At 44.4% G+C, this 12095-nt stretch overlaps 1 protein-coding gene across 5 annotated transcripts in view; it reads left to right on the top strand.

Annotated features, from left to right (window-relative positions):
* Nucleotides 1–12095, top strand: part of trrap (transformation/transcription domain-associated protein) — a 133735-nt gene that overhangs the window by 18335 nt on the left and 103305 nt on the right. For 2 of the 5 annotated variants that reach the window (XM_083788056.1, XM_083788055.1), the window contains exons 22-27: nucleotides 4017–4168; nucleotides 8448–8647; nucleotides 9013–9230; nucleotides 9952–10149; nucleotides 10859–11119; nucleotides 11866–12027. In XM_083788056.1, the coding sequence (XP_083644182.1) occupies nucleotides 4017–4168; nucleotides 8448–8647; nucleotides 9013–9230; nucleotides 9952–10149; nucleotides 10859–11119; nucleotides 11866–12027 (1191 nt within the window). Of the gene's footprint in view, nucleotides 1–4016; nucleotides 4169–8447; nucleotides 8648–9012; nucleotides 9231–9951; nucleotides 10183–10858; nucleotides 11120–11865; nucleotides 12028–12095 lie in introns of all 5 variants that reach the window. The other 3 variants (XM_083788053.1, XM_083788052.1, XM_083788054.1) reach the window with 2 other exon arrangements.

Genomic DNA, 12095 nt, shown 5'->3' with positions numbered 1-12095 from the left:
GATAATCAGATAAACTTAAATAATAAGAAACTTAAACTGTGCACAAAAATAAGGAAGACTCTAATACAATCAAACATTAAACTGATGCTCTAATTCACTGTTCCAAAACAGCAGCGACGGCAGGAGTGTAGCCGGTATGTGTTTGTTTATGTGCAACACGTGGAACACAGGCGACGCTAGTACACGCTACTACATGATTAAGGTTACCAGTTTAAATTAACAGAAATTAAAAGATGTGTCCTGTATTGAACTGATACTGATACTTTAATGTCGGGGAATCAATACGAATTACAAGGCGATTTATGTGCTGTCCTCCTGTCTCGTTGTTGTTGTGTTACCGTCAATGGGACTGTGAGTTTGTCAGCGTTGCCATGTATCGTGAGAGAAATAAGCAAACCGACCAAAAAAGAAACGAGACAAAAACAAGCAATTTCTTTCTCCAGAACGTTACACTTTTTAAACATTTTAATATTATTTGGGCTTGCTGTAAGGCAGGGGTCCTCAACTAGAAATGCTGAAGGTCCACAATTTTTTTTGTTGTTGAACAAGACCATGGTCCAGTCTCATGCGCACGCAAATAAAATTGCTGCGCCCCTCACCTAGAAACAACCAATTACCAAGGTATACAAACCGGGTTTGTATAGCTCTTTCACTTTGACAAAATATTCATTATTCACACCAAAAATCTAATTTTGTTTCATTCAACTGAATGTGTGAATGTGAGCCAGTCAGCGCAACATTGTCATCATGACATGCCGGCCCATAATACACACATTAAGAGTGTTAATTGCGTTTCTCGGCATTGATCGAATACAACGGAGAATTCAACTCGCGGTTGCGGTGACTTTTTTTCTTCTCTTTATTCTGTTTATTCTGTTTTTTTTAATGTTTTGTTGTGGCTTTCGCCTTTATTTTATATTCTTTATGGAGGGATAGACAGTATAGGCTGACAGGAAATCTCCGCGTTCAAGTCAAGTCAAGTCTCAAGTCTTTGGCATTCAAGTCCCAAGCAAGTCCAAGTCTATTTTTGATTTGATCAAGCAAGTCTAAAGTCATCAAAAGTCCCCACCTCTGGAAAATAGGGTGGGGGGGAGGCCAGTAAACCTAGACAACTCAGCACTGGGTACTTGGTGCGTCTTGGAAATGGTTAGGTGCATCTTCTCTTGAATCTAGGGGGACGCGTTCTGTTCCTGTTCCCGTACCTGCGCGTGCACGTCACAATTGTTTTGGTACCACGGTGTGGTACTGCGTTCTACGAGCATGACACCACTGATAATATTCCGACTCGTCCCATACTTAGGCATGAACTTAAAAGAATGCATTTAGGCTCAAATTATATGAACTGCACATTTCTTAAAACACAAAGCAGCTCATATTGACCTATTGAATAAGTGAGAAATGCTCTAACCATAGCTTAAATTCAGCGCTATAAACTGCCCTGAAGGACAGGTGCACTCTCATTTCTCAAGCTGTTAACATTATTCGAAATGACAGCTTCCACTAAAAGGCATTGTCTGAGTGCTGTGTGGCTCAGTGTGTGTGCTTATGTATGTGTGACTGTGCATGAGAGAAAATGGAAAAGCAATCAAGATCAGATGACACTTATTAGACTATATTTCCTCTCTTCAAGGTATTGCGCCAATCAAAAATACTCCCAGCGGAAATAAGGCACACAAGTCTGAAAATGAATTTTCTTGCCCTCTCACATTTCTGCCTCTTCCTGCCCTTCCTCTGCCACCCTATGCTATTTTCTTTCACACCAATTCCCTTTTCCCACCTTCTCTTGCTCAATTTCCTTTGTTTTTGCATCATTCCTCATGATCTGTCCCTGCAAAACACCTCAGAGATATTACTCAAACTTCAACCACTTTCAACCTTGCATCCCTATTTAAGGCATACCATTATAATATAGGAGAACATTTTCCCCAATTTGTATTTATTTATTCTATTATTATTAAAATGTCTTTGAAAACATTCAAAATATGTTTTTGAAAATGATCTACAATCTCAAGCCAGTGAGCCAAAGCCTTTTTGATGGTAGAATGTAGAATGCCCTGGGTTTCTTTATTTCCTCGTCTGCATGGAGAATCTTTGCCCAGAGCCTTCCATGTCTAAGTCGGTCCCGTTATATTGTGCCTGAGTACGTCAGAGACCCTGGCCCTTTAAAATATCTGGACACGTTGACAATTCAATTATGAAGCACCCCCTCATTTCATCTTCACGCCTTCTGTTTCTGAGTGGCGTTAATGGATTCATTTTCCCCCTTCTTAAGTGCCCGGTCGGCATAGCTTGTCAGCCCATAATCTGGCAGTTCTAATGGTCTCAACTCTGCTACATTTAGGCAGCTCAGGCTACCCCCTCCTTAACATAATTGTCCAGTTCTAGAGTTAAGGCTGTAACCCCTCCAACGTTTCCTTTATAATAGACCTGGCTGATAGGCCAGCCATGCAGGTCAACGAGAACGCTCACCAAGCCTACAAAATCCTTGTAGGATGTTCTGTTAAATATAAATGTTCACCAATCATGCTTACTGCTGTGCGTAGTCACCCCCCAAAGGCCCATTCTGAGCCAGGGAAAACCCTGACCCATTCCGGAGAAAAATTTGATGCAGAAAGACATGATTCCTGATGTCCATAAAAAATTGCCTGACTTTACTGTTCATTAGGAAAGCCCCTGGGCCAGTTTACAGTAATTCCCTGTACATGATAAGATCACAGATATATAAAAAAAGAAGAAGAAGGCACTACTTGATGGTGCATTATACTGTAGGTTTACAATAAAAAGGGACATAATCTGTGGGCAAAAAACGGTGGTCTGTATGCAATTGTGGAGTCTAACATACAGTATGTGCCGCTTATTTTGATGCAATAGATACAGCATAAGTCATTCTATTCATTTGATCAATTTGTTTGAACTCTTCATCACGGCACTCATATGCATTGTTACTAATCTTCTATTACTCTATTGCGTTGGACTTGATCATGCTGTATTTGATCTATTTTGATCATTGTTTACAAAATATTCCTGTCTGGCTGTCCAATCTGTAGTCTAGCCTCTTGTCAACAAAATTTGAATGCTTGATTCTGATCAATAGCCAAATTCATCGGTCTGTTATTTCTGGATACTGACCGCTCCGCTCTATAACGACATAAATCAAACCCTCGGAGCACCTGCTGTGCTCCGCTGATTTTCTGCCTGTTTCCAACATGACAGCCATGTAAACACACGCACAATGTCATTTACAGCTAAACATTGCTCTCAAAAATGTTTTTTTAAACATTTGAGCGAGAAATAGACGATGCAGTACCCGAAAATAGATTCTATTTTAGTATTTGATCAACTCACTCACTTGTTTTCCGACTGCTGCAGTTGGGCAGACGCGGCCAGCACGACACTTATGGGAATACTTTCATTACCAATCAAGGAAATACAAGTCATTTTGTTGTGTTTTGGGTCAATTTATTAATTTATGTATTAAGGCTGAGTGGTCATTGCTTATATATGAATCACCTTCAGGCTAATTAATCAGCCTGTCGGTGATTTATCTATAAACAATGACCACTCAGCCATAAATTATCCCTTACTGTACATAAAGGGGCACCCATGCAACTGGAGACATACCATCAATGGCGTGAAATTACAGATTAATTATTCCATTATTCTCCTGTTGAGGATGTGTCGAAGACATGATCAGAGGCAGAATTATTAACAGACACGATCAATAGGTTGTTTGGACATAATTGTTAGCTGCAGGACATGCCATGGTTAAAACCTATTCTTTTTGTCCATGATCATGCAGTGTTTCGAGAATATTGGCAATGAGTTACCTGATGAAGGTCAGTTGGACTGAAATGTTGTACTCGCAATAAAACATGCCTGCTGCCTGCTCGTACGCACCTGTGCAAAAGAACCTTTCTGTAAGAGATTTCCGTCTGTAAAAATATAAAATTATCACAATCAATTTTACCAACTGCATTTGTCCCCTCTTCTTCTCCGTGTTTTCAATCCCCCCAAAGGCGATAGAGACGGCTCTGGACTGTCTGAAGAGTGCCAACACAGAGCCCTACTACCGGCGACAGGCCTGGGAGGTCATCAAGTGTTTCCTGGTGGCCATGACCAGTCTGGATGACAACAAACATGCCCTCTACCAGCTCCTTGCTCACCCCAAGTAAGGACACAAGCACATACAGTATATACAGTATTGTATTCTGCCCTACGTACTGTTGAAACGTCTGGATTAAGTGAATAATTATATCATGATTTAAAAAAAAGCCAAGGAGAGAGAGAATTCTGAAAATGCGTTCTTCTGTTTACACAGTGGAGAATTAGTTAGACAGTGCAGAGCCTTTTCTCAAATAAAGCAACTGTTGACATGTGTGTCAAGAAATGACACACACACACACACACACACACACACACACACACACACACACACACACACACACACACACACACACCTTGTACAAAGGACATAAACACTGCCAGTGCAGTTTGACAGTGGGAGAGCAGCCAGTTACAACGTGCATGGACGGCAAAGCATCGTTACATACAGTACAGCTGACATGTCGGACACAGGACAGCAGACATAAATCATGGATAAAGGAAACAACGCCTCCTCCAAATTGAGCGGCTTCCTATAATGGCTGAAACTGAGCAATACCTCGCTAACTGCTTGGCTCTCCTTTTGGAAAGGCCGGCCATTTGTAAGCCCCTCACAACTAACTTATGCACATGCCCTAGGCTGCCAAAGATAAAAACTAAAAGTTTACATCTGTAGCCTAGCTGTGAGATGGTCTGCATTAGCTGCTGATACTTCAGCACTTTGGTTAGAAAGGCTTCTTCCAGGCTATAGTCAAAGGTACAGCCGACCTCGAGAATGAACACCTCTCTATGGTTTTCATTTACAACAATGACATCAGGGGTGTTAGCTGAAATGTTAGAGAACACAGAATCATCATTACACAGGTTAAACATCCTCGGCTTCACAGTAGAATGCTTATAAAGCATGATGGAGGACCTGAAAATGGAAGAGATGTCTTTCGATATCAAATCCACTATTCTGTCATGCCTACATTATGTAAAGGCCCCTGTAAACATGGCAACCATTTAAAATGTGGGACATGGTTTCAGCTATTTGTTCATGGCCATGATGGATACAGTGAGGAGCATGATTGCCTGGAAACCAGATGGAGAGATTAAGTTTAGAAGGTAGAACCTGTAATCTCGCTTTCAAAGTAAAAACAACAATGCACTCATCAATGGCAACATTTTTTAACACAGAGTGAGAGACAGAATGGTAAGACATTACAAGGGAAGACATGCAGTCTTTCCTTGTAATCTCAACTCAGTCCAATGTTGTCGCTGTCTTTGTTGTTGCGCCCATAGGAGGCGACCCCGGGCATTAGTCAGTGGAAGTTGATGCTCTGTTCCACACACAGTCATAGTCGCTCTGACAGAGATACTGGGGTCAGATATAACATTATCTGAGGCAGCCACCGCCTCAGAGTTAGACCCTACCCACTCCAGGGTAACGTCAGCCCAGCAGCACATGTCATTTAGGTCTGGCCAGTCCGACCACTCACCAAAGCCAGGAGAGCGACTGTCCAGCTTTCCATTGGGTTTCCTCTTGAAGCCCAGGAAGCTAGAGTCCGAACCACTCGCCAGGGGGACCTTGCGTCTTTTTAGGTCCAAAAAAAGAGAAGAACGAGCAAGTCTTCTCACATACTGGTCGTCACTGTTCAGCATATTCAACAGATGAGAGAGACGTGAAGCATTATAAACCCATTCAAAATTGGGGACCCCCAAAACACACACACACACACACACACACACACACACACACACACACGCACACACACCAATGAAACAAACGGGTGCTGTTAACGAACACGTGCCTTGAACAGGACGCTCATTGATCCCTCCATTACCTCACTGGACCACTTGACCTTAACTGCTTCTGTCTTTCCTCTCCTCTCCTGCCCTTCAACTTACATTCTCTCCTCCATGTGTCCTGTGATTCACATCTATCCGTCTCCCTGCCACACGTTGCCTCATCAGCTTTCTCTCAAGTGTTGCACTGGCTAATTAGACATAGTCTCAGTCTCTCTCTCTCACTCACTCACTCACTCACACACACACACACACACACACACACACTCACACACACACACACATTCACATGGACATTTATGTCCTCTCAGGCTTTTACTTCAAGGCAGACAGACGGGGGAGGTGTGTGTGTGTGTGTATATATATCTGTGCATGCATATGGGGTGTTGTAGACGGTAACAAGACTACTCGCCCCGTTTCTGTTTTCATCCCAGAACTTTCCCCAGTGAGGGGTGGGAGAGGCTGGACAGCAGACGGCTGGACTTTGAATTTCTCTAACTATAAACTTTCATGACAGCAGAACAGCAGACAGCAGTACAAATATAAATAATAATAATAAAAGCTACTACAGTGAAGTCTGTTCACAGAAGTTGTTGTAGGATATGTGGGGATTATCTGACGAGGTACCATTTGAGGGGGCAAAACCTTACATATAGTCATATACTAAATAATACTAAATTGTTTATAGGTTCAATAACTATAAGTCAAATAATATAGCCTTTCCACAGGAGTATCTTTTTATATTTTTCCAAAAAGAATACAAACAGCCAATAGCATATTACAAAGTTATCCCCCTCACTGGGGATAATTCCGGGAGGAAAAACGGGCAAGCACCGGGGCGAGTAGTCCAGTGTTCTTGTAGACAGGGTTGGTCACATTACCATCATTGATCCCGGGGCAGGGGCTAATTGACTTTCCCCTGCCTGTTTACACTCTACCATGCCCTGTCGGCACACACACGCACGCACAAACACACACACTCTCTCGCTCTAAAACTTACACACACGCACGCACATACCGTAGTACATGCACGCACGTTTGTGTGGAGATAATGAAGTGTGTCAGTTATGATTGGGGGTGTGCCTGCCGCCCCCTCTTGTCAGATGTCTTGATTCATGACGTGCTCGATCGCTTCTCACACTTTGACTCTTTTCTCTCCATCTGTCCTCTTTCTCTTCCTCTATCTCTCCTCCCTCCAGCTATTGTCTACAACTCCCTCACTACCCCACCTCCTACTCACACTCTACTCCCCCATCTTTCTCTCTCTCTCCCTCTCGCTCCTTCATTCAGTCTTTAACTGTATCTTGCCTCCCCATCTCTTGGTTCATCTCTTCTCCCTTGTTGATTCTCTCTCTCTCTCTCTCACTCACTCACTCACTCACTCACTCACTCACTCACTCACTCTCTCACACACACACACACACACACACACACACACACACACACTGTGTGTTCACTCTCCGTTGGGGGGAAAACAACCCTTAAGTGTGTGGTGCTCTTCTTTAATGTCTCCAAAATGCCAAGGAGGGAGAAGGAAGTGGTAACAGAGTGTCAGCGGCCCTGAATGAGTGAAGGCCAATTGATCTGGCATTTCATCAGCCCTCTTGACCTCCTCTCCTCTCCTTTAAAGTCTTCCTCCTTTTTCTTTTTGAATGGTGAAGATGAAATGGAGCCATCCATCAGGCCCCGCTCTGGCATTTGGCATTATAAAACACAAGCTCAAGCATGGAGAGAGCTAGCGCTCCATCACATCGCTGCCCCGCCTCCCTGTCGCCATCAGCGGGTGTAAATAACGGGGGAGAGAGGGAGACAGGTAGATGGAGGGAGGAAAGAGAGGGTGAGAACGACAGAGGCAGAGACGGTGAAAGTGTAAAAGACAGATGGTAGAAAGCAATGTGTGTGTAGATCTAGGGAAAGGGAAGGTAAGACAGATGAAGGAACGAATGAGAGACAGGAGAAGGAAGCGAGGCACACCAGTGAATTCTGTTAACGAGCTCTGTCTGTTCTCTGTCTGTCTGTCTGTCTTTTTGGCTACAGACTAACTTTTTCACAGGTATAGCACTGGTGCCACCAAGCTTTTCAGTTGGTAGCGCCACCACAAATTAGGTAGCACCATATTTTTCTTTTTCTGGTATTAATACATGACCTTATCATGGCCTCACATCAGGCGCCATTTTTTTATGTAGCGCTTTCCACCATTAAATCATAAATCATTTCAATCATAAAAAACCCTACAATGGTCAAAATATATAATTACTTCAAAACATTGTAAATGATTTATTTTCAACCCAAGTTACCAACACAACTCACTCAAAGCCAATAAAAGCAATACTCCACGTAGAAAGTAAGTTTCGTATTGAAAATTAAATGCTGTTCAGTTCATTCATTTATATGTCCACCACACATTTAAACTCCCCTTCTGGTTTTCACAATAACCAACCGTTGTAAATAAACCAAAAGAAAAACTCGGGATTTTGTTTCAACCAAAAGAAAACAAGGAATCGTCCGTCCGTGTTTCATACAAGTCATTTTGTGTGTGTGTGTGTTTTTCCACCCAGCTTCACAGAGAAGTGGATCCTCAATGTGATCATCTCCCACCGCTACAAGGCCCAGGACACACCGGCACGCAGGACCTTCGAACAGGCTCTGACCGGGGCCTTCATGTCGGCCGTGATCAAGGACCTAAGGCCCAGTGCGCTGCCCTTTGTCGCCAGCCTCATCCGACACTACACCATGGTGGCCGTCGCCCAGCAGTGTGGTGAGGGAACTGAAGTGCTGATTTACGTATTTATTTACCCAGCGCAGGTGCTGCGCACTAGTGGTCTTTTACAGTACACTCACACAGACACACACGCGGAAGTACGTTTGTAGATATCATGAAAGTACGCTTTTAGATATTTTCTGCCTTATTTTGATGGAAAAGTGTTTGACAGGAAATGGGGAGAGATTTGCAGAGTTACACGTGGCATGGGTCCATCTGGCTTGGGAATCGAACCTGGGACTCGATTCTCGGAGCCTATGTGCCTTAACCACTTGGTCATCGGTGCTACAAAGCTACATCAATTATTTTCATATGCCTGTTGCTCTCTCTCTTTCTCCCTTCACCTTCCCCTCCGTCCTCAGGTCCATTCCTGCTGCCGTGCTACCAGATGGGCAGTCAGCCGAGTACAGCCATGTTCCACAGTGAGGAGAATGGCTCCAAGGGTATGGACCCGTTAGTCTTGATCGACGCCATCGCCATCTGCATGGCCTATGAGGAGAAGGAGCTGTGTAAAATTGGAGAGGTGGCCCTGGCCGTCATCTTTGACGTAGCCAGCATCATCCTGGGATCCAAGGAACGGGTCAGTGGAGTTGTGTTTGCGCATGGGTTGGGGTGATTTGAGGCTCAATTTGCACAATATGTGGCCCCTACCAATTAACCCATTTAGACCTAAGACCAGATAGTTTTCTGAAAAACGTATGTTTCTATGTCAGTGGTTCTCAAACTATTTCATGTCAAGGTCTCCAAAATTGGCTGCCGACCCCCATCTGAAAATATGTTGCTCCAGGGACCCCCCAGCAGCAAAGATTTGAGTTAAAATGTTTGCTGTGAAATTATATACATTCAAAGATTTGCGCCACATTTTCACAATTTTTCTAAAATAGCAGATCTACAAGCGCTGCACTTGGTGCCGCGCTACGAGCTTGTAGATCGCGTTCCAGAATATCTGCTATTTTTCAATCGCGTTCCAGGTCTTAATGGTTTAAACAAGCCGTTATGACTGTCGAAAATACTGCTCAACTCTGATTGATTGTTGATGTTTGTCTTTTTCGCTTCCCCCTTAGTTTTCTCTTTTAGAGCTTTCTTCATATAATTTGTATGGTAGATGTCCTGTCCTTTACTTAATGAGATATTTGAGCTGTTGATCACCCCACAAAATGTATCCAAACTCATTGCTTGTTTTTGTTCATTGTTATAATCAGTCAGTCAGTCGACTTCATGTTTGCGCTTCTATAGATGCTCGAACTTGGATCCCATCCATCATACCCTGCCATCTTCTTCTTCCTCCTCTTCACCCCCAGGCATGTCAGCTGCCGCTGTTCTCTTACATCGTGGAGCGCCTGTGCGCCTGCTGCTATGAGCAGGCCTGGTACGCCAAGCTGGGCGGTGTGGTCTCCATCAAGTTCCTGATGGAGCGGCTGCCCCTGATCTGGGTGCTGCAGAACCAGCTGACCTTCCTCAAGGCCCTGCTCTTCGTCATGATGGACCTCACAGGAGAGGTGATGGCAGACAAGTGTCCGTCTGTACGTAGTGTAGGTGAAAGAGAGTAGAGTGAATGGCAAGGTTTTTGTGCAAGTAAGGAGCTATATATATGTATGTATGCGAAATATGTGTAAGTTTACCTTCTATTAACATTTTAATCTGATATTTATGTATTTATTCTTTAACAGAAGTTGCCCCTGAAAGTTTAATTTAGCCACTTGAACCCCAGCATCCCTACTCTGGGTATGAACATTTGCCAAGCCGATTATACAAGCTCACAACGTTGTTGTTTGAAGACATTTGGTGGCAATGTTTGAAGACATTTGGTGTAGAGGGAACAGTACAGTTTCAACTCTGGTCCGTCTGAATAAGTATAGGGGGTTAAGGACAGGATAGCCTCGATACCCAGGCTTTCATTTCGTCTGCGCGAAAGATGAAAGCCTGGAAAAAGCCGTGGGCTGAACCAGTCTAAAAGTGGGAGTCAACCCTTCCGCGTAGGCGTCGCTCTAAATGATGTGACGTAGCGCTGCACTAGGGGGGAGAGGAGGGGCCGGGGGTGACGGACAGATCGATGAGATCCAATCAGGGTGCGCGCTTTTCTGAGACGCGACCCTCCCATCTAGGCCAGAAATGTCTCTGCTTAGGTCAGGCTAAGGACAGGATAGTCTTGAGATTCTTTGATCCCTATACACGTCCTCTTGTGACTGACGGCCGTCTTCCGTCCAGGTGTCGAACGGAGCTGTGGCCATGGCCAAGACCACCCTGGAGCAGCTGCTTGTGCGCTGTGCCACGCCGCTGAAGGACGAGGAGAAGAGCGAGGAGCTGCTGGCCGCCCAGGACAAGTCGTTCCACATGGTCACGCACGACCTGGTCCGAGAGGTCACCTCGCCCAACTCCACCGTCCGGAAACAGGCCATGCACTCCCTGCAGGTGCTGGCCCAGGTCACTGGAAAGAGCGTCACCATCATCATGGAGCCACACAAGGAGGTAGGGCTGGGCAATTAACCAAAATATATCTAGATGATATTGGAACCAATAAGTGAATAATTGAGAGGTTTATTTCGGCGCTGGCTATGTACAGCTTTAATGTTTGTCTTTCAACGATGCTTGTTTAAGAAAACGCCTTTACTGCATGTCTTCCCCCCATCTCTCTTCCCATTTCCTGTCAGCCTACTGTCTGTCCCTCCATCAAAAAATATAAAATAAAGGCGAAAGCCACAAAATAAACCATTTAAAAGTTGTGAGTCACTAAATCCCTGCTCAAGGTCCAGCTAAACTATCACGGATGCAGACGTACTCGAAACAAACTATTCAATACTCGAAGAGTGATGGAATGACTGTGTTTGGCTGCCTTTGGCTGTAGCCTGACCCTACATTCAGAGCGTGCGAATAGCGTCTATCTAACAGTATTGTTCCCTTTTGTGACACGATTCATATTTTGCATGTTCATAATGATATGATAATGATGGTCAACCGTAGTGCATGTTGAACCCGCTACATTATGCCATTGTGGTAGCCTATACAGTATCTTTCTGACGTTTAACCTCAGCGCTGGACAATTATGTCTCGGCAATGCGCCTGGGCTAAATTTGTCTTGCGGAATCCCTGGAAGGCCTAACAGATGTCACAGATTTCAGGCATTTAAACACCACTGCTTTTTCTCACTTTCTCCACTCCTGCCTGTCATTCTGATCCTTGACTCTCCCTTTCTCCCTATTCCTGCATCTCCCCAGGTGTTGCAGGACATGGTCCCTCCCAAGAAGCATCTGCTGCGCCACCAGCCGGCCAACGCCCAGATCGGCCTGATGGAGGGCAACACCTTTTGCACCACCCTGCAGCCCCGTCTCTTTACTATGGACCTCAATGTCATGGAACACAAGGTTTTCTACACAGAGGTATGCATGTCTCCTCACTGGGCCCAAGGATCTACAGACTTTGGTTTAATGATTATATATACAGGATG

Source organism: Protomyctophum parallelum (assembly GCF_964188405.1).
Source record: "Protomyctophum parallelum genome assembly, chromosome: 17".
Taxonomy (NCBI): domain Eukaryota; kingdom Metazoa; phylum Chordata; class Actinopteri; order Myctophiformes; family Myctophidae; genus Protomyctophum; species Protomyctophum parallelum.
The sequence above is the reverse complement of the archived record's forward strand: the minus strand, read 5'-3'. Positions and strand labels throughout refer to the sequence as shown.